At 45.2% G+C, this 22955-nt stretch overlaps 1 protein-coding gene across 1 annotated transcript in view; it reads left to right on the top strand.

The window, feature by feature from the left end:
* The window catches only part of NFS1 (NFS1 cysteine desulfurase), a 32544-nt gene that overhangs the window by 3492 nt on the left and 6097 nt on the right, over window positions 1–22955 (top strand). The window contains exons 5-11 of the mRNA XM_010342649.3: window positions 7324–7476; window positions 12148–12241; window positions 13291–13425; window positions 19689–19846; window positions 20900–21005; window positions 21086–21167; window positions 22165–22248. Coding sequence (XP_010340951.1) covers window positions 7324–7476; window positions 12148–12241; window positions 13291–13425; window positions 19689–19846; window positions 20900–21005; window positions 21086–21167; window positions 22165–22248 — 812 coding nt within the window. The remainder of the gene's footprint in view (window positions 1–7323; window positions 7477–12147; window positions 12242–13290; window positions 13426–19688; window positions 19847–20899; window positions 21006–21085; window positions 21168–22164; window positions 22249–22955) is intronic.

Genomic DNA, 22955 nt, shown 5'->3' with positions numbered 1-22955 from the left:
GTTGAATGAGGTAGTTGGATAGCAGAGGAGGTGGCCCTCAGGCCATTAACCAATTGTTTTTTTTTTGTCTGGCAGTTACTTCAGAGAGTGAATAATGGTGATTGAACCTTTTCTCTTTTCTTTTTATCTAGTAACAGTGAGTTATGTGTGTGATTTTAGGGCTGCCCTCCTCTCAGCCTTCCTTTTTCTTTCAGATCAGATTTGTTTGCAGCAAGTTCCTCCTGTTTCTTTAGATGTCTCCATTTTGAAGTGCTTGTCTTTGTGGTGCCCTTTGCAGGTATTCACATGGTCACCTGTTATGGGTATCATTTTATACTTCATACATAAAAAAATCTTTGGTGCTAATGGAAGCAAAATGCTACTTTTAGTAGTTACTGTTAAAAACAGTGCTTTGAGCCAGGCGCGGTGGCTCAAGCCTGTAATCCCAGCACTTTGGGAGGCCGAGGCCGGTGGATCACGAGGTCGAGAGATCGAGACCATCCTGGTCAACATGGTGAAACCCCGTCTCTACTAAAAAAAAAAAATACAAAAAACTAGCTGGGCATGGTGGCGCATGCCTGTAATCCCAGCTACTCAGGAGGCTGAGGCAGGAGAATTGCCTGAACCCAGGAGGCGGAGGTTGCGGTGAGCCGAGATTGCGCCATTGCACTCCAGCCTGGGTAACAAGAGCGAAACTCCATCTCAAAAAAAAAAAAACAAAAAACAGTGCTTTGAATGAAGAGACCCCCCAAACAGGCTTTGTGTGAGCAATACGGCTGTTTATTCACCTGGGTGCAGGTGGGCTGAGGCCGAAAAGGGCATCAGCGAAGGGCAGTGGGATAGGAGTTGGTTTTATAGGTTTGGGGTGGTCAGTGGAAAAGTTACAGAGTAAGATCAGTTACAGTGGTAGGGGTAGGGGCAAGGAGTATACATTACGATAAGTTCAGTTACATTGGCGGGTGGGATAAGAGTAGTTATCTTACAAGGTTGGGGGTTGGGGGCTTGGCATAGCTCCACAGGGCGATCAGGGGTGATCAGCCGAGGTAGGCAGGACTTTAGACTTTCTGGGTCCAGGCTTGCACATGGAGTCCTGACAGTCATGTTGGTGTTTCATAGAACATAATCACATTCCTCACTGGGCCTGGTTGCCAGGAGTACTTGAGTAAATGCCAAGGCTTGGAGAAACTGTGGCTTGCTGTAGGTTGAACTCTGGCTCTACTCACTCTCGTCTTTGACTCTGAACTGCGCTGCTAGTGTTGGTTTCTTCGACCTTGGCCTGAATGTAGGAGTCCTAGGACAGGCTCCAGAGTCATCAGCACTCTGCCTGATCAGCAAGAAGGCATCCTTCCTTGGGACTGCAGGGACCAGAGAGTCAGGGTGAAGGTCTCTCCAAAGGTGCAGACGGTTTCTGAAATGAAGAGTATTTTCAAAACCTTGAAAATATTTGCTTTGGAAGTCTCCAGAGATTCCATACCTACAGGATCGCTAAGAGTAGCTGTGATAGTGTTTCTTTTAATCGTGATAATGCATCGAGTAAAATAATCTGTAAGTTATTAAAGAATTCTACATCATGGGTAACTGAGATAAAATAAGATGGGTGGGTGGTGAAATACCATTTAAATTAAATTTTTATAAACAAGTGTAACATTTTGAACTACCCTCACCATCCCCAACCATTTTTACATTCCTGATGTAAATATTTTTTGGGATAAAATAGAGTATAAGTCAATTATAGAAGTTTTCCTTTTGTGTTCCTTATCCTTGTGAACAGACTATTTTTACATAGTTATAATTTTGGCCTATATGGCTTAATATTCTGCTTTATTTTATTTATCTATTTTTTATAAGGCTGAGTCTCATGAGGGCCCAGTTTTTCACACCTGTAATCCCAAGCACTTTGGGAGGCCGAGGCGGGTGCATCACCTGAGGTCAAGAGTTTGAGACCAGCCTAACCTACATGGTGAAACCTGTCTCTACTAAAAATATAAAAATTAGCCAGCCATAGTGGTAGGCGCCTATAATCCCAACTACTCAGAAGGCTGAGGCAGGAGTATTGCTTGAACCTGGGAGGCGGAGGTTGCAGTGAGGTAAGCCGAGATCACACAATTGCACTCCAGCCTGGGGGACAGAGTCAGACTCTGTCACACACACACAAAAGAGACAAGGTCTCACTCTGTCTCCCAGGCTGAGGTGCAGTGGCACATTCACAGCTCACTGCAACCTTGAATTCCTGGCCTCAAGAGATCCCCTCATCTTAGCCTCCCAAGGTAGCTATAGGCCTACAGGCGTGTGCTATGACACCTGGCTAATTTTTTTTTTTTTTTTTTTGAGACGGAGTTTCGCTCTTGTTACCCAGGCTGGAGTGCAATGGTACGATCTCGGCTCACTGCAACCTCTGCCTCCTGGGTTCAGGCAATTCTCCTGCCTCAGCCTCCTCAGTAGCTGGGATTACAGGCACGTGCCACCATGCCCAGCTAAATTTTTTGTATTTTTAGTAGAGGCGGGGTTTCACCATGTTGACCGGGATGGTCTCGATCTCTTGACCTCGTGATCCACCCACCTCGGCCTCCCAAAGTGCTGGGATTACAGGCTTGAGCCACCACGCCCGGCCTACACCTGGCTAATTTTTTAATTTTACTTTTTTAGAGATGGGGTCTCACTATGTTGCCCAGGCTGGTCTTGAACTCCTGGGCTCAAGTGATCCTCCTGCCTTTGCCTCCCAAAGTTCTGGGATTACAGGCTTGAGCCACTGTACCTGGCTTTATATTCTGCTAAATGTAATAGTCTTTTGTAAGCTCTGGGGGTAGATGTACTTTCTTTCAACTTTAATTTTTGAAAAATGATTCTGTCACATATGGTGTGTTTTTTCCAAACCAATGGAAATATTTAAAATGAAATTTAGGCCAGGTGCAGTTGGTCATGTCTGTAATCCTAGCACTTTGGGAACCCAAGGCAGCACTTTGGGAACCCGAGGCAGGCAGGTTGTCTGAGCTCAGGAGTTGGAGGCCACCCAGGGCAACATGGCGAAACCCTGTGTCTACTGAAAGATACAAAAAAATTAGCCAGGCATGGTGGTGCACACTTGTAGTCTCAGCTACTTCGGAGGCTGAGACAAGAGAATTGCTTGAACTTGGGAGGCAGAGGTTGCAATGAGCTGAGATCGAGCCACTGCCCTCTAGCCTGGGTGACAGAACAAGACTGTCTCAAAAAATAAATTAATAAAAATAAAATTAATAAAATAAAATGAACTGTAAATCTTCCTCTCCTTCCCCCAGGAGTCCTAATCCCTGATCCTGTTCTACAAAGTTGATAGTGTTAATTCTTTTTTTTTTTTTGAGAGGGAGTCTCACTCGCACTCTCTCCCAGGCTGGAGTGCAGTGGTGCAATATTGTCTCACTGCAACCTCTGCCTCCAGGGTTCAAGTGATTCTCCTGCCTCAGCCTCCCAAGTAGCTGAGATTAGAGGTGCCTGTCACCATGCCCAGCTAATTTTTGTATTTTTAGTAGAGCCGGGCTTTCCTCATGTTGGCCAGGCTGGTCTCGAACTCATGACCTCAGGTGATCTGCCCACCTTGGCCTCCCAAAGTGCTGGGATTACAGGTGTGAGCCACTGCACCCAGCCTTATCCTGTTAATTGTAAACTAATTTTGTTTAGCATTGTTTCAGGTATGTATGTATATATATATATGTAAAAAATTGTACATATGTGTGAATTTTTTTTTTTTTTTGAAATGAAGTCTCGCTCTGTCACCCAGGCTGGCGTGCAGTGGCAGAATCTCTGCTCATTGCAACCTCTGCATCCCAGGTTCAGGTGATTCTCCTGTCTTAGCCTCCGAGCTGCTGGGATTGCAGGTGCCAACCACCACCCCGGCTAATTTTTGTATTTTTAGTATTGACATGGTTTCATCATGTTGGCCAGGCTGGTCTCGAACTCCTGACCTTAAGTGATCCACTTGCCTTGGCCTCCCAAAGTGCTGAGATTGCAAGTGTGAACCACTGCTCCTGGTCCCCCCCCTTTTTTTTTAATTTTTCTCTTTTTTGAGACAGGGTCTTGCTGTCACCCAGGCTGAAGTGCATTGGCCAGATCTCAGCTCACCACAGCCTTGAACTCTTGGGCTCGGGTGATCCTCCTGAGTAGCTGGGAGTACAGATGTGTACCACCATGCCCAGCTGGTCTCGAAATCATGAGCTCAAGCGATCCTCCTGCTTTAGCCTCCCAAAGTGGTAGGATTATAGGCGAGCCACTACTGCATCCAGCCCTTTTTTCCCTTTTTTTTTTTGAGATGGAATCTCGCTCTGTTGCCCAGGCTAGAGTGCAATGGCATGGTCTTGGCTCACTGCAATCTCTGTCTTCTGGGTTCAAGTGATTCTCCTGCCTCAGCCTTCTGAGTGGCTCTGACTACAGGCACCTGCTGTTGTGCCTGCCTAATTCTTGGCCTTAGGCGATTCAGCCGACTTGGCCTCCCAAAGTACTGGGATTACTGGCCTGAGCCACTACACCTGGACCCTTTTTTTTTTTTTTTCTTAAATGAGATGAATGGTTCTTAATTTTCTTGTAATAGTTGAAAATCCAGGAATTCTTAAACGTACCTTTATTGTTTCTTTTTTCTTTTTTTTTTTTTTTTTTGAGACGGAGTTTCGCTCTTGTTACCCAGGCTGGAATGCAATGGCACGATCTTGGCTCACAGCAACCTCCACCACCTCCTGGGTTCAGGCAATTCTCCTGCCTCAGCCTCCTGAGTAGCTGGGATTACAGACACGTGCCACCATGCCCAGCTAATTTTTTGTATTTTTAGTAGAGACAGGGTTTCACCATGTTGACCAGGATGGTCTCGATCTCTTGACCTCATGATCCACCTGCCTCGGCCTCCCAAAGTGCTAGGATTATAGGCTTGAGCCACCGCGCCCGGCCCTATTGTTTCTTCTGATATTAAAAGTAACACATACTCATGACTTGTTTACTGTTATATGGCTGGCACCTAGAAAATCACTTGGTGGGCCGGGTGCGGTGGCTCACGCCTGTAATCCCAGCACTTTGGGAGGCTGAGGCGGGTGAATCACGAGGTCAGGAGATCGAGACCATCCTGGTCAACATGGTGAAACCCTGTCTCTACTAAAAATACAAAAATTAGCTGGATATGGTGGCACATGCCTGTAGTCCCAGCTACTCCAGAGGCTGAGGCAGAATTGCTTGAACCCAGGAAGCGGAGGTTGTGGTGAGCCAAGATCGTGCCATTGCATTCCAGGCTGGGTAACAAGAGTGAAACTCCATCTCAAAAAAAAAAAAGGAAAATCACTTGGTGGCCAGGCGCAGTGGCTCATGCCTGTATTTCCAGCACTTTGGGAAGCTGAGGCAGGCAGATCACAAGGTCAGGAGTTCGAGACCAGCCTGGCCAATATGGTGAAATACTATCTCTACTAAAAATACAAAAATTAGCGGGGCATGGTGGCGGGCGCCTGTAGTCCCAGCTACTCAGAAGGCTGATGCAGGAGAATTGCTTGAACCTCAGAGATGGAAGTTGTTGCAGTGAGCCAAGATAGTGCCACTTCACTCCAGCCTGGCTACAGAGCAAGACTTTGTTTTTTTTTGTTTTTTTTTTTTTTTTTTTTTTTTTTTTTTTTTTCTGAGACGGAGTTTCGCTCTTGTTAACCCAGGCTGGAGTGCAATGGCACGATCTCGGCTCACCGCAACCTCCGCCTCCTGGGTTCAGGCAATTCTCCTGCCTCAGCCTCCTGAGTAGCTGGGATTACAGGCACGTGCCACCATGCCCAGCTAATTTTTTGTATTTTTAGTAGAGACGGGGTTTCACCATGTTGACCAGGATGGTCTCGATCTCTTGACCTCGTGATCCACCCGCCTCGGCCTCCCAAAGTGCTGGGATTACAGGCTTGAGCCACCGCGCCCGGCCAAGACTTTGTTTTTTTGTTGTTTTTGTTTTTTTTTTTAGAAAATCACTTGGCAAGGCCGGGCGCGGTGGCTCAAGCCTGTAATCCCAGCACTTTGGGAGGCCGAGGCGGGTGGATCACGAGGTCGAGAGATCGAGACCAACCTGGTCAACATGGTGAAACCCCGTCTCTACTAAAAATACAAAAAATTAGCTGGGCATGGTGGTGCGTGCCTATAATCCCAGCTACTCAGGAGGCTGAGGCAGGAGAATTGCCTGAACCCAGGAGGCGGAGGTTGAGGTGAGCCGAGATCGCGCCATTGCACTCCAGCCTGGGTAACAAGAGTGAAACTCCGTCTTAAAAAAAAAAATAAAAAAAATAAAAAATAAAAAATAAAAGAAAATCACTTGGCATATTATAGGTGCTAAATACTGGTTTAATGAATGAAACATAAATCTTCCAGGAATATAGAGTAGAACTCTCTAAAAACATAATCACTGTTTTTTGTTTTTTTTTTTTTTTTTTTTTTTGAGACGGAGTTTCGCTCTTGTTACCCAGGCTGGAGTGCAATGGCGCGATCTCGGCTCACCGCAACCTCCGCCTCCTGGGTTCAGGCAATTCTCCTGCCTCAGCCTCCTGAGTAGCTGGGATTACAGGCACGTGCCGCCATGCCCAGCTAATTTTTTGTATTTTTAGTAGAGACGGGGTTTCACCATGTTGACCAGGATGGTCTCGATCTCTCGACCTCCTGATCCACCCGCCTCGGCCTCCCAAAGTGCTGGGATTACAGGCTTGAGCCACCGTGCCCGGCCTATCACTGTTAATTTGCTGTATATTTCTCCAGATTTTTAACTAATTACATTAATCTGTATACTATTGTTATTTCAGTAGACTTTATTTTTTATAGCAGTTTTAGGTTCACAGCAATTGAAAGGAAGGTACAGAAATTTTCCATATATGCCCTGCCCTCAGGCATGCACAGCCTTCTGCCATTATTAGTATCCTCCATCAAGTGATACATTTGTTCCAATTGATGAACTGATATTGATACATCATTATCACCCAAAGTTCATAGTTTACATGAAGATTCACTGGTGTTGTACATTCTGTGGTTTTGTACAAATATTAGTTATTCTAATGAATTATTGAACTTGAGGGGCGTTCAGGAAGCCCTGAATTTGTAGTTGGCTGGGCAGAGTATGGGTAGCTCAAGAGACCTGGGATTTATATCTGGCATCTGAATTAGGGGCAGTCCTGTGCAATTGAGCCCTTAACTCATGGGGTTTTCACTAAGTCTGGGGTGTTAGCCTCAGAATTGAATTATATGATACTCAGTTCGTATCAGAGAACTGGTGTTGGAGCATACTGTTCTTGCCCACTTTTTCTTTACAAATGAGATCAAAGTCTTTGCTGTCTCTCTGAGTATGTTCTCCTTCCATCTACCCCCACCAATTTCTAGGGGGTGGCCCGGTTCTACAGATCACGCAAAAAGCACTTGATCACCACCCAGACAGAACACAAATGTGTCTTGGACTCCTGCCGTTCACTGGAAGCTGAGGGCTTTCGGGTCACCTACCTCCCAGTGCAGAAGAGTGGGATCATTGACCTGAAGGTAGGAGTGGCTATTGGCATGAGGAGCAATAATAGAGGAGCCTGGCTTCAGCTTGTAAATTTTTCTCTTGGGCTCTAACTGGAGCTTGAAGGACTAGATCTAACATTTAGGGTGGGATTTAGAGAAATAGGCCTGGTGTAGAAAGATATCATGTTCCCCTTGAGTGTATACTGTCCTTTTCTCTGGAGGATTTGTTTCTTTCTTTTTTCTTTTCTTTTTTTTTATTTTGAGATGGAGTCTTGCTCTGTTGCCCAGGCTAGAGTGCAGTGGTCTGATCTCAGCTCACTGCAACCTCTGGAGGACTTGTTTCTTTGTTTCTTTTTTTTTTTTTTTGAGACAGAGTTTCGCTCTTGTCACCCAGGCTGGAATGCGGTGGCATGATCTAGACTCACTGCAACCTCCGCCTCCTGGGTTCTAGTGATTTTCCTGCCTCAGTCCCCCAAGTAGCTGGGATTATAGGCGCATGCCACCACACCCAGCTAATTTTTGTTTGTTTGTTTGTTTGTTTGTTTGTTTGTTTTGAGATGGAGTTTCGCTCGTTACCCAGGCTGGAGTGCAATGGCGCGATCTCAGCTCACCGCAACCTCCGCCTCCTGGGTTCAAGCAGTTCTCCTGCCTCAGCCTCCCAAGTAGCTGGGACTACAGGCATGCGCCACCAGGCCCAGCTAATTTTTGTATTTTTAGTAGAGTCGGGGTTTCACCATGTTGACCAGGATGGTCTCGATTTCTTGACCTCGTGATCCACCCGCCTCAGCCTCCCAAAGTGTAATTTTTGTATTTTTAGTAGAGGCGGGGTTTCACCATGTTGGTCAGGCTGGTCTCGAACTTCTGATCTCAGATGATCCACCTATCTTGGCCTCTCAAAGTGCCGGGATTACAGGTGCGAGCCACTGTGCCCGACCTGGAAGACATGTTTCTTACCATTGTTGGTGTTTTCTGGTTTGTATGAAAACCACTGGCCACATGTGCAGGATGCCAGGGACTCACATTCACCCATGGCGAAGCTCTGGCCTCCTTCCCTGCACTGATGCTTCTCATCCTGCTAAAGAAGTATCATTTTCTTTAATCTGTATATTGGCATCGCTATACAAATCCTAACATGTGTTTGTAGATGGACCCCCTCAATCTAAGCTCAAAATTGTTATCATTCATTATTTCCTACCTTTTTCATCTTTTTCACATTCAGTCATCAATCAGTCACACTCATATTTATGGCCGTTTTCTTATAATGTCACTGGAATTATACTTTCCCCTCTCTGACTCCTGCCCTCCCTTCCTCCCTCCCTTCCTTCCTTCTTCCTTCCCTCCCTTCCTCCCTGCTTCTTTTCCTCCCTTCTTCCCTTTCACCCTCCCTCCCTTACTCTTTCTCTCTGTCTCCTTTTCTTTTCTTTCTTTATTTTGGAGACAGGGTCTTGCTGTATTATCCAGGCTAGAATGCAGTGGTATGGTCGTAGCTCACTTCAGCCTCAGACTCCTGGGCTCACCTCACCTGGCTAAATTTTTGTTTTGTTTTGTTTTTTGAGTTGAGATGGAGTATTGCTCTGTCACCCAAGCTGGAATGCAGTGGCAAAATCCAGCTCACTGAAACCTCTGCCTCCTGGATTCAAACTATCCTCCCACCTTAGCTTCCTAAGTAGCTAGGACTACAGGCATATGCTACCACACCCAGCTAATTTTTTTGTATTTTTAGTAGAGAAGGGGTTTTATCATTTTGGCCTGGCTGGTCTCAAACTCTTGACCTCAAGTGATTCACCTGCCGTGGCCCCCCAGAGTGCTGGGATTACAGGCATGAGCCACCGTGCCTAACCTGGCTAAATTTTTTGTTTTGTTTTGTTTTTGGGATGGAGTTTCGCTCTTGTTACCCAGGCTGGAGTGCAATGGAGCCATCTCGGCTCCCTGCAACCTCCGCCTCCTGGGTTCAAGCAATTCTCCTGCCTCAGCCTCCTGAGTAGCTGGGATTACAGGCAAGCGCTACCAGGCCCAGCTAATTTTTGTATTTTTAGTAGAGACGGTGTTTCACCATGTTGACCAGGATGGTTTTGACCTTGTGATCCACCCGCCTCGGCCTCCGAAAGTGCTGGGATTACAGGTGTGAGCCACCGTGCCCGGCCCAAACCTGGCTAAATTTTTAAGCATTTTTTGTAGAGGCAGCATCTCATTATGCTCTCCATGCTGGTGGTGAACTCCTGGACTCAAGTGATCCTCCTACCTTGGCCTCCCAAAGCACTGTGATTACAGATGTGAGCCACCTTGCTCGGCCTCTTCTCATTTCTTTGGCTGGATTCTATCCTGTGTCTTAGCTACCTCTGGACTTTAATTTCTGTTGCCTGAACTAGTCCTTTAGCTACAACCTTCCAGCGTGTCCTGCACATCCTCATCAGACTTTATTTCCAAGTACTCATTTGACCTTTTCTCACTTTACTCAGAAATCTTGAGAGCTTTCTCATTTCCTTTGGCATGAAGCATAACTTCATTTTGCCTGACATTCAGATTTCTTTACATGGTGCTTTTTTTAAGCCCTTAGAAATTTGTGATATAATTCATGTACCATTTAACTTCTAGTTTAATGGAAAAAATAATAATTCATATACCACAAAATTCATCTTTTGAAATTGTACAATTCACTGTTTTTTAATGTACAATTCACAGAGTTTGCAACAGTCATCACTGTCATATTCCAGGACATTTTCATCACTTAAAAAAAGAAAGCTATGTATTTTTTGTTTTGTCATTTGTGGGATTTTTTTTTTTTAAGATGGAGTTTCTCTCTTGTTGCCTAGGCTGGAGTGCAATGGTGGGATCTCTGCTCCCTGCAACCTCTGCCCCCTGGGTTCAAGCAATTCTCCTGTGTTAGCCCCTCCCAAGTAGCTGGGATTACACGCATGCACCAACACACCTGGTTTATTTTGTATGTTTAGTAGAGACGGAGTTTCATCATGTTGGCCAGACTGGTCTAAAACTTTTGACCTCATGATCTGCCCACCTTGGCCTCCCAAAGTGCTGGGATTACAGGCATGAGCCACTGCACCTGGCCAATTTTTATATTTTTAGTAGAGCAGGGGTTTCACCATGTTGGCCAGGCTGGTCTCAAACTCCTGACCTCAGGTGATCTGCCCACCTTGGCCTCTGGAAGTGTTGGGATTACAGGTGTGAGCCACCACACCTGGCAGTTTCTTTAATTTTGTCATTCATCCTGCCATGTAAATGGAATCATACAGTATGTAACCTTGTAGGATTGGCTTTTTTCTTTTTTCTTTTTTGAGATGGAATATCACTCTATCACCCAGGCTGAAGTGCTGTGGCACGATCTTAGCTCACTTCAACCTCTGCCTCCCAGATTCAAGCGATTCTCCCCAAGTAGCTAGGATTACAGGTACGTACCACCACGCCCAGCTAATTTTTGCATTTTTAGTACAGGTAGGGTTTCACCATGCTGGCCAGGCTGGTCTTGAACTCCTGACCTCAGGTGATCCTCCCATCTGGGCCTCCCAAAGTGCTGGGATTACAGGCGTGAGCCACTATATCCACCCTTCTTTTTCTTTATTTTTATTTATTTATTTTTTTGAGACGGAGTTTCGCTCTTGTTACCCAGGCTGGAGTGCAATGGTGCGATCTCGGCTCACTGCAACCTCCGCCTCCTGGGTTCAGGCAATTCTCCTGCCTCAGCCTCCTGAGTAGCGGGAATTATAGGCACGCACCACCATGCCCAGCTAATTTTTTGTATTTTTAGTAGAGACGGGGTTTCACCATGTTGACCAGAATGGTCTCGATCTCTTGACCTTGTGATCCACCCACCTCGGCCTCCCAAAGTGCTGTGATTACAGGCTTGAGCCACCGTGCCCGGCGTCTTCTTTATTTTTTTTGAGGTGGAGTCTCGCTCTGTTGCCTAGGCTGGATTGCATTGGTACGATCTCAGCTCACTGCAACCTCCGCCTCCCAGGTTCAAGCGTTTCTCCTGCCTCAGGCTCCCAGGTAGCTGGGACTATTGGCATGCGCCACCATGCCCAGCTAATTTTTGTATTTTTAGTAGAGACAGAGTTTCTCATGTTAGCCAGGCTGGTCTTGAACTTCTGACCTCAGGTGATCCATCCACCTCAGCCTCCCAGAGTGCTGGGATTACAGGCGTGAGCCACCACGCCTAGCCTTGATTGGCTTTTTTCACTAATCATAAGTCTTTGGGAATTCATTCATTGCTGCATGTGCCAGTAGTTCGTGCCTTTTGATTGATAAGTAGTAGTCCATGTTATGGATATACCAAAATCATCTGTTGAAGGACATCTGAGTAGTTTCTAGGTTTTGGCTATTATGAATAAAGTTACTGTGAACATTTGTGTAAGATGTTTTGTGAATTTAATTTTTATTTCTCTGGGATAAATGCGCACATGTGCAGTTACTGGGTTGTATGGTAATTTTATGTTTAGTTTGATGAGAAACAGAAACTGTCAAACTCTTTTCTAAAGTGGCTGTGACATTTACATTCCCACCAACAATGTATGAATCATTCAGAGTCTGTGCATCCTTACCAACATTCTGTTTTGTCACTGTTTTTTAGTTAACTATTCAGATAGCTATGTAGCATAAGGCTCCTTTTTGCAACTAAGCTTGCCTATATTCTGATTTAGGAGGACTTTGTTTGCACTATCTAGTCACCTTACTCCTGCATATCCTTAGGAACTAGAGGCTGCTATCCAGCCAGATACTAGTCTGGTCTCAGTCATGACTGTGAACAATGAGATTGGAGTGAAGCAGCCTATTGCAGAAATAGGTGAGTATCATGGGTTAACCCTGATCCCTGCCCACCATGGTGGTCTGTATGAGGGAGTAGACTGATCACTGTAATACTCTATGGAGTGAAGTTAGGAAATCAAGGGAAAGAGAGCCTAAGTACTTTGTTCAAGGACATTGTAAGCGGTATAGACAGTATTTGAATTCAGGTCTAGTACCTTTTTTTTTTTTTTAAATTGAGACAGAGTGTCACTCTGTCACCCAGGCTGGAGTGCAGTGGCATGATCTTAGCTCACTGCAACGCCTGCCTCCCGGGCTCAAACAATCCTCCCACCTCAACCTCTCAAGTAACTGAGACTGCAGGTGTGCACCGCCATGCCTAGCTAATTTTTGTATTTTTAGTAGAAACGAGGTTTTACCATGTTGGCCAGACTGGTCTGAAACTCCTAACCTCAGATGATCCACCTGCCTTGGCCTCCTAAAGTGCCGAGATTACGGGCATGAGCCACTGTGCCCAGCCAGGTCTAGTATGTTTTATGGTTTTTCATTTTATTGCAGTTGCTGCCAAAACCAACCACAAAACAAAAAAGCCTTCTACCCTTTTTCCTTTTAGAACATCTTTTTATTATTCCCAGATAGAGCCCACCCTGTAATCTCCTTAGGCACATTAGCACAAAGATCTGTTAGTTTTTTGTTTGTTTGTTTGTTTGTTTAAATCAAAAGGGATCTGGAAGAAAATCTGACCAGCCTGGCCATCATGGTGAAACCCCATCTTTAAAATAAAATAAAATAAAATAAAATAAAAGAATAGTATGCATGATAATATCAGGAGTATTTTGACCTGCTGCTTAGCCCTTCATCTTTTTTATTCTAAAGAAGGGAAGCTGAGGAGACAGAGAGAGGGAGGAAGGGAGAAGGGAGAAGAGGTAAGGAAAAGAAGTATAAGGGGTTCAGTGGAGGGAGGGGAGGAGTTTAATATTGAGAGAGGTCGTTTACTACTGGTGGAGATAATTCACAGTGCATTGTGGGATACTGATACATGACTTCCCAACACTTTGCTGTGGGTCTTCCTCTCTGTTGTTTCCTCAGGGCGGATTTGCAGTTCCAGAAAGGTATACTTCCATACTGATGCAGCCCAGGCTGTTGGAAAAATCCCACTTGATGTCAACGACATGAAAATTGATCTCATGAGCATCAGTGGTCACAAAATCTATGGTCCCAAAGGTACCAGCCCCTTCTAGAGTTCCTCTTCTCTGTACTTTCCAGCAAGACATTTGATAGATGTTTGTCAAAGTCATTTGGGACTACTGTTGGTCTCATAGGAAGTTGTACATTCAGAGTCCCTTGTAGAATGCAAGCGTTATTTAGCAATAGCCAGAAACACTTGCTGGTTTGTAGATGTTGGTAGTTACTATATGGCAGGCCATTCTTTTTTTTTTTTTTTTTTGAGACCGAGTCTCACTCTGTCACCAGGCCGGAATGCAGTGATGCAATCTCTGCTCACTGCAACCTCTGCTCCCGGGTTCAAGTGATTCTTTTGCCTCAGCCTCCCAAGTAACTGGGACTACATGCGTGTGCCACCATGCCCTGCAAAGTTTTGTATTTTTAGCAGAGATGGGGTTTCACCATGTTGGCCAGGATGGTCTTGATCTCTTGACCTCGTGATCTGCCCACCTTGGCTTCCCAAAGTGTTGGGATTACAGGCATGAGCCATTGTGTCCAGGCGACAGCAGGCCATTCTATCTTGCTCTCTTTAACAAATCCTTATGGAGTCTTGCTCTTGTTCCCCAGGCTGTAGTGCAGTGACGCCATCTCTGCTTACTGCAAACTCCACCTCCCGGGTTCCAGCGATTCTCCTGCCTCAGCCTCCCAAGTAGCTGGGATTACAGGCACCTGCCACTATGCCTGGCTAATTTTTGTATATTTAGTAGAGACAAGGTTTCACCACGTTGTCCAGGCTGTCTCAAACTGCTAACCTTGTGATCCGCCTGCGTCAGCCTCCCAAAGTGCTGGGATTGCAGGCGTGAGCCACTGCACCCGGCTCAAACATGTAGATCTTAATTTGATTGAGGAAAAAGAGGTTTTATGGTATCAAATTTATCTAGTTGGGCCCAGCTATCTTGTTTGCCCCACTGTGATGTACAGAGCAACTATGTGAGTCTTCATTCCAAGTGTCTTGCTATGGCTTGAAGATTGCATGGGATTTCACATCCCTTTGTGTTTATTCTTAGAAGACTTTGTAGTCTGTTATCCTAATATTCTCTCAAGGATACCTGTTTGTTCCCTATGGTCCTATTGGAATGTGTTCAAGCTTGAGTTACGTCTCTTTCCCTGAGCCCTTGGGGATAGTCCTCTGTTTTATGGAGGTAACCATAAAAAAATAACTCCTCTTTCTCACATGAGGGCTTTTTTTGGGTTGATGTCTATGCTGGCACCCTTTTTGTGTCTGCAGGGTGTGTTTTCTGGGTGTATACCTTGTGGAAGAAGGTGTAATAGCTTCTTGAAGTATGGAAGATGGTTTCTTTTAAGGGTTCCCAGAGGTTGTAAAGAGTGTTTTTTTTGTGAGCTGTTATTTCAAAACCCCAGTAAGCATTCTATCTATTACTAAAGTGTTGTTTTTATTGGCTTTTATTGTAGATATATCTTTTTTATAAAACCAATGAACTCAGGTTGGATACCCCTGTTTTGTTTTTTTTTTTTTTTCTTTCTTTCTTTTTTTGAGACAGAGTTTCGCTCTTGTCACCCAGGCTGGAGTGCAATGGCGCAATCTCGGCTCATTGCAACCTCCGCCTCCTGGGTTCAAGCAATTCTCCTGCCTCAGCCTCCCAAGTAGCTGGGACTACAGGTGTGTGCCACCATGCCCAGCTAATTTTTGTATTTTTAGTAGAGGCAGGGTTTCACCATGTTGACCAGGATGGTCTCGATCTCTTGACCTCGTGATCCACCCGTCTCAGTCTCCCAAAGTGCTGGGATTACAGGTGTGAGCCACTGCGCCCGGCCTTTTTTTTTCTTTCTTTTTCTTTTTTTTTTTTCTAGCCTGCTCCTCCAAATTCTACCAGGGATACCCCTGTTCTTCCTAATATGCTTAATTCACATTATATGCCTGTATTAAAACATCTCATGTACTCCATAAATATATACACCTAATATGTATTCACACAAATTAAAAAACAAAACAAAAAACTAATGAACTCATTGATCAGAATCTCTGATCAGCACTTACATGTGTACAGGTATCCCTCATTATCCAGCCTCCTGCTTTCCAAATTCAGGATCTAAATAGATTTAGATAATGTGATATTCTTCACTGCCCAGATATAGTATTTGAGCACTTGCTGTTTGAATTTGGGAATTGTATAGACTCAGATATCAGATAGTAAAATGGAGAAATGAAAGAATAATTTTTTTTGAGACAGAGTCTCACTCTGTCTCCCAGGCTGGAATGCAGTAGCATAATCTCAGCTCACTGCAACCTCTGCCTCCTAGGTTCAAGTGATTCTCCTGCCTCAGCCTCCTGAGTAGCTGGGACTACAGGTGTTTGCCACCATGCCCAGCTAATTTTTTGTATTTTCAGTAGAGACAGGGTTTCACTGTGTTAACCAGAACATTATTTTATTTATTTGTTTTATTTATTTATTTATTTATTTATTTTGAGATGGAGTCTCACTCTGTCACCAAGGCTGGAGTGCAGTGGCGTGATCTCGGCTCACTGCAACCTCTGCCTCCCAGGTTCAAGCAGTTCTCCTGGTTCAGCCTCCTGAGTAGCTGGGACTACAGGCTCTTGCCACCATGACTGGCTAATTTTTTTATGTTTTCAGGAGCGACGGGGTTTCACCATGTTAGCCAGGGTGGTCTCGATCTCCTGACCTTATGATCCACCCACCTCAGTCTCCCAAAGTACTGAGCCACCTTGTCAGACTGAAATAATTCTTAATAAATACAGTTTAATATATTATTTTATTCATTTTATTTATTTATTTATTTATGTATTTTGAGACGGAGTCTCACTCTGTCGCCCAGGCTGGAATGCTGGGGCATGATCTCAGCTCACTGCAAACTCTGCTTCATGGATTCAAGCAATTCTCTGCTTCAGCCTCCTGAGTAGCTGGGATTACACCACACCCTGCTAAATTTTTGTACTTTTAGTAGAAATGGGGTTTCACCAACTTGGCTAGGCTGGTCTTGAACTCCTGACCTCGTGTTCCACCCACCTCATCCTCCCAAAGTGCTGAGATTATAGGCGTGAGCCACTGTACCCTGCCTATTCATTTATTTTTTAGAGACAAGGTCTAACTTTGTTGCTCAGGCTGGAGTGTAGTGGTGCTATCCTAGCTTGCTGCTCTTCAATTTCCTTGGCTTAAACAACCCTCCTACCCCAGCCTCACCAGTAACTAGCACTACAGGTGTGCACCACCATGCCTGACTGATTTTTAAAATAGGTTTTGTAAGGCCGGGCGCAGTGGCTCAAGCTTGTAATCCCAGCACTTTGGGAGGCCGAGGCGGGTGGATCACAAGGTCGAGAGATCGAGACCATCCTGGTCAACATGGTGAAACCCCGTCTCTACTAAAAAAATACAAAAAATTAGCTGGGCATGGTGGCACGTGCCTGTAATCCCAGCTACTCAGGAGGCTGAGGCAGGAGAATTGCCTGAACCCAGGAGGCAGAGGTTGCGGTGAGCCGAGATCGCGCCATTGCACTCCAGCCTGGGTAATAAGAGCAAAACTCTGTCTAAAAAAAAAAAAAAAAAAGTTTTGTAGAGATGGATGTCACCCTATGTTGCTCAGGCTTGAACTCCTGATCTCAAGCAACCTTCCCACCTAAGTCTCCCAAAGTGCTGGGATTACAGGCATGACCCACTGCACCCAGCTTCTAATTCAAAATCTGGTGTCCTTCGTAATACATTTGGAAACCACTGCCTTAATTTTTATAGTACCTCTATTCTCGGCATAAACAGTTTTTCTGTGTGGGAAAAGAACTGTCAAATGCCCATTCTATTCAGAAGCCCTGATTACTTAGTGAATAACTTTGCATGCTCATGCTCATATTTTGGTACAAGTTTTCCATAAGTAGGCTTGTTTAGTCACAGGTTATACACATTTTCAAGTTTTTTGTTTTTTGAGTGAAGGTTTCACTCTGTTGCCCAACCAGGAATGCATTGAGTGGTACAATCACAGCTCACTGCAGCCTTACCTCCTAGGCTCAAGTGATCCTCCTGCCTCAGCCTCCAGAGTCACTGGGACTATAAGTACATGCCACTGTGCCCAGCTAATTTTTAATTTTCCTTTGTAGACATGGGGTCTCACTATGTTTCTTAGGCTGGTCTCAAACTTCTGGTCTTAAGTGATTCTTGGTCTCCCAAAGTCCTATGATTATAGTCGTGAGCCACCACGACCCACCAGTTTTTTTTTTTTTTTTTTTTTTTTAGAGACAGAGTTTTACTCTTGTTTCCCAGGCTGGAGTGCAATGGCATGATCTTGGCTCATGGCAGCCTCCACCACCCGGGTTCAAGTGATTCTCCTGCCTCAGAGTAGCTGAGATTACAGGCATGTACCACCACACCCAGTTAATTTTGCAATTTTAATAGAGACAGGGTTTCTCCATGTTGGTCAGGCTGGTCTCAAACTCCCGACCTCAGGTTATTAGCCCACCTCGGCCTCCCAAAGTGCTGGGATTACAGGCCTGAGCCACTGCGCCCTGCCCTATTTTTTTTAATTTTAGTTTTAATTTTATTTCAGAAAAGTAATATTCATGTGGTTCAAAATTCAAAGCTACCTAAAAGTGCACAGACAAAAGTCTACCTCTCACCCCTGTCCTCCAGCTATGCAGTTCCCTTCTGGGGAGGTAATTTCTTTCTTTCTTTTTTTTTTTTTTCTGATTTACTCTGGTTATGGGGAGGTAATTTCTTGGGTTTTCTACAATTATCCTATTTGTTTACAAACAAATATATACTTCCCTTCCATCTTTCTTTTTTTATTCAGATGATAGCATACTGTACTCACTGTTTTGATCTTGCTTTTTTCACCTAATAATAAGTGTTTTTTAAAAACTAAAGTACAGGCCGGGTGCGGTGGCTCAAGCCTGTAATCCCAGCACTTTGGGAGGCCGAGGCGGGTGGATCACAGGGTCGAGAGATCGAGACCATCCTGGTCAATATGGTGAAACGCTGTCTCTACTAAAAATACAAAAAATTAGCTGGGCATGGTGGCGTGTGCCTGTAATCCCAGCTACTCAGGAGGCTGAGGCAGGAGAATTGCCTGATGCCAGGAGGCGGAGGTTGCAGTGAGCCAAGATCATGCCATTGCACTCCAGCCTGGGTGACAAGAGTGAAACTCTGTCTCAAAAAAAAAAAAAAAAAAAAAAAAACTAAAGTACAAACTTTATTTGGATTTCACCAGTTTTCTAACAATGTATCTTGGTATCTTGGAGATTTTATGGTGTCAGTTCAGAACAAGCTTCCTCTTTTTTTTTTTTTCTGAGACGGAGTCTGGCTGTGTCACCCTGGGATAGGCTGGAGTGCTGTGGCATTAATCTCAGCTAACTGGCCGGGCGCGGTGGCTCAAACCTGTAATCTCAGCACTTTGGGAGGCCGAGGCGGGTGGATCACGAGGTCGAGAGATTGAGACCATCCTGGTCAACATGGTGAAACCCCGTCTCTACTAAAAATACAAAAAAATTAGCTGGGCATGGTGGCACGTGCCTGTAATCCCAGCTACTCAGGAGGCTGAGGCAGGAGAATTGCCTGAACCCGGGAGGCAGAGGTTGCGGTGAGCCGAGATCGCGCCATTGCACTCCAGCCTGGTTAACAAGAGCGAAACTCCGCCTCAAAAAATAAAAAATAAAAATAATAATAAATTTAAAAAAAAATCTCAGCTAACTGCAACCTCCACATCTTGGGTTCATTTCCTATCTCAGCCTCCCGAGTAGCTGGGATTACAGGCGCTCACTACCACACCTGGCTAATCTTTGTATATTTAGTAGAGACATAGTTTCACCGTGTTGGCCAGGCTGGTTTCAAACTCCTGACCTGAGGTGATCCGCCCTCCTTGGCCTCCCAAAGTGTGGGGATTACAGGTATGAGCCACCATGCCTGGCCCCCTCATTCTTTTACACACCTACTTGATATATTATTGTATGAACATGCCATAATCTATTTGACATTACCCTGATGATAAACATCTAAGTTGTTTCCAATCGTTTTACTATTATGAATAATACTGTATGTATGATGGCATTTCATATAGCATAGGGAGCTACTTTAAACGATTTTGATCATTACTCCTTCTGGTATTTATATTCCAGGTGTTAAATCATTTTGCTAAATATTATGCTTTAAGTGCTATTTCTTCTTTTCCTTAAATTTTTTTAATTAGAAAAATGTCACACTTACAGAAAAGTTGAAATAATATTTTGATCCCTTTGGAAAGTGATATTTTGTTTTAACTATGTTTCTCTCTTTCTCTTTTTTGTAACAAACTTTGTTTCCCAGGGGTTGGTGCTGTCTACATCCGTCGCCGGCCCCGTGTTCGTGTGGAGGCCCTGCAGAGTGGAGGGGGGCAGGAGCGGGGTATGCGGTCTGGGACAGTGCCCACACCCTTAGTGGTGGGGCTGGGGGCTGCGTGTGAGGTGGCACAGCAAGAGATGGAGGTATGGGGAGAGCAGTTCCCTCCCACAAGTTCTTCCCCTGTGCTGGGTCTCCTATTTAGAGGCTTCTCAGCATGACTGAGGCAGATTTCTGCTGAGAGAGAGGGCTTAAGAAAACTCTTCCTTGGCTGGGCAAGGTGACTCATGCCTGTAATCCCAGCACTTTGGGAAGCCGAGGCGGATGGATCATAAGGTCAGGAGTTCTAGTCCAGCCTGACCAACATGGTGAAACCCTGTCTCTACTAAATACAAAAATTAGCCAGGTATGGTGGTGCATCCCTGTAATCCCAGCTTCTCAGGAGGCTGAGGCAGGAGAATTGATTGAACCCGGGAGGTGGAGGTTGCAGTGAGCTGAGATTGTGCCACTGCACTCTAGCCTGGGTGACAGAGCAAGACTCTGTCTCAAAAAAAAAAAAAAAGGCCAGGCGCAGTGGCTCATGCCTGTAATCCCAGCACTTTGGGAGGCCGAGGCGGGTGGATCACGAGGTCAACAGATCGTGACCATCCTGGCCAACATGGTGAAACCCCATCTCTACTAAAAGTACAAAAAATTAGCTGGGCATGGTGGCACGTGCCTATAATCCCAGCTACTCGGGAGGCTGAGGCAGGAGAATTGCCTGAACCCAGGAGGCAGAGGTCACGGTGAGCCGAGATCGTGCCATTGCACTCTAGCCTGTGTAACAAGAGCGAAACTCCATCTCAAAAAAAAAAAAAAGAAAAGAAAAGAAAACTCTTCCTTGTCCTGGTGCTGCTGCTGGTACCTTGTTCTGAATTCTCAGGGAGGCATTATAGGCTCCAAAACCCATGCCCTTTTAGTAGTTATCAGCTCATTTATTTCTGGATTAGTAACTGAACCCTGTATCCAGTTATCAAGCACCTTTTATATTCCAGGCACTATGCTCAGTACTGGAGATACAGTGGTCTCCATGAGTAAAATAAGATGAGAGGTGGGGCTGACACATAGTCACTTCCAGTTATAGGAGAAGGGCTTCTTAAACTATGTGTTTCTGAGCTGGTCGATGATTACTGCTTAATCCTTCCTTGCCTGCTCCTTAGTATGACCACAAGCGGATCTCAAAGTTAGCAGAGCGGCTGATACAGAATATAATGAAGCGCCTTCCAGATGTGGTGATGAATGGGGACCCTGAGCATCATTATCCTGGTATGGACTTGCCCTTTCTATTTTCATTCTAGCAGAGGCTGAGACTCTGAGACCTCTCTCATAGTATTTCTTTCCTCCAGGCTGTATCAACCTCTCCTTTGCATATGTGGAAGGGGAGAGTCTGCTGATGGCACTGAAGGATGTTGCCTTATCCTCAGGGAGGTGAGCTGGACAGCATAGACAGGGCCTGCATTAGGGCCACTTAGAACGGTCATACAGGCTGTTAAGCTTCCCAGTGTGGAGATGACAGGCACAAGAGCTCTTGATTAAGGGTAAAGGTCATTTTGGAAGGTCCTCTTTTTTATTTGGTTGGCTGGGTAGCTGGGTACAGGCTGAAGTTTACCACCCTAGGAATGCTTCCTGGGGTAGAATTTTGTGCCCTTTTTTTTTTTTTTTTTTTTTTTTTTTTTTTTGAGACAGAGTCTCACTCTGTTGCTCAGTCTTGGAGTGCAATGGTGCAGTCTTGGCTGACTGCAGTCTCCGCCTCCTGAGTTCAAGCAATTCTCCAGGCTCAGCCTCCCGAGTAGCTAGGATTACAGGTGCTTGCCACCATGCCCAGCTAATTTTTGTATTTTCAGTAGAGATAGGTTTCACCATGTTAGCCAGGCTGGTCTCAAACTCCTGACTTTGTGATCCGTCCACCTCAGCTTCCCAAAGTGCTGGGATTTCAGGTGTGAGCCACCATGCCCAGCCAGAATTTTGTGCCTTTTATGGTCCCAAGGGATATATATATCTGTCCTGGGGTTACACTAGCAGTTCTGTTACAGGCCTCCAGAATTGAAGATGCTCCAAAGGCCACTAAGGGTTTAGCTGCCCTTCAGGCTGGTGCCAATGGTATATTGTGTCCTGGGGAAGTGAGCACATGGTCCTCTGCTGTCTCTTCTTGTCAAACCCAGTTCATGTGGTATCATGCTCTGTTATACTTTGCCAGCATCCTTGCTCAAGGAAGTCATCCACCATAGGGGCCAGAGGAACTAGGTTCACACATCCTAGGATGTGCAGGGCAGCATCAGGTCCTTTTGCTTTGCCAGATTAGAAGGTCTCTTTCGTCTCCATGGTGTGACTCGAGGGCCCTGGGGGATGAGTACAAGACTGAGGATTTGTGACTAAAAGTAGATGTTGATGATGAACTGAACAAGGCTTGTGTCTCTCTCCTCAGTGCCTGCACCTCTGCATCCCTGGAGCCCTCTTATGTCCTTAGAGCAATTGGCACTGATGAGGATTTAGCACACTCTTCTATCAGGTCAGTGAGTTGAGCTGCAACATTTATGAAAGACATCCTCTTATATTTTTCATATCCTATTACAGTTTTTTTTATTTTTCCGCCGTGATGCTTTTCTCAATTTAGTTCTTCTTATCTCTTCTAATAACCTTGTGAAAGTTTCTAGAGCAGTGAGTCTCAGACTTCATTGAGTATCACCTGAGAAGTTTGTGAAATATTATGATATCTGAGTCCCACATTCAGATATTTTGATTTGCTAGGTTTGGAGGAGGAGTAGGAAGCATCTCAACATCACAGGTGATTTTAATGTGGGTGGTCTGTAGACCGTGTTTTGAGACTGTTGCCCAGGCTGGAGTGCAATGTCTTGATCTCGGCTTATTCCAACCTCTACCTTGCAGGTTCAAGCAATTCTCCTGCCTCAGCCTCCTGAGTAGCTGGGGTTACAGACATGTGCCACCACACCCAGCTAATTTTTGTGTTTTTAGTAGAGATGGGGTTTCACCATGTTGGCTAGGCTGGTCTTGAACTCCTGAGCTCAAGTAGTCCGTCCACCTCAGCCTCCCAAAGTGCTGGAATTACAGGTGTGAGCCACCGTGCCCAGCTGATCTGTATACCATGCTCTGAGAAACTCTGCCCTAAAGGGGAAGGACCATGTTCTTCTCCCCATGTCTCTTGTGTTGTAGATCCTCAGTGAGTATTTGCGGAATGAGTTTTCCCAGTGCCAGAGC

This window comes from Saimiri boliviensis, chromosome 9 (genome assembly GCF_048565385.1).
Source record: "Saimiri boliviensis isolate mSaiBol1 chromosome 9, mSaiBol1.pri, whole genome shotgun sequence".
Lineage (NCBI taxonomy): Eukaryota > Metazoa > Chordata > Mammalia > Primates > Cebidae > Saimiri > Saimiri boliviensis.
This window is presented reverse-complemented; position numbering and strand designations above follow the sequence as displayed.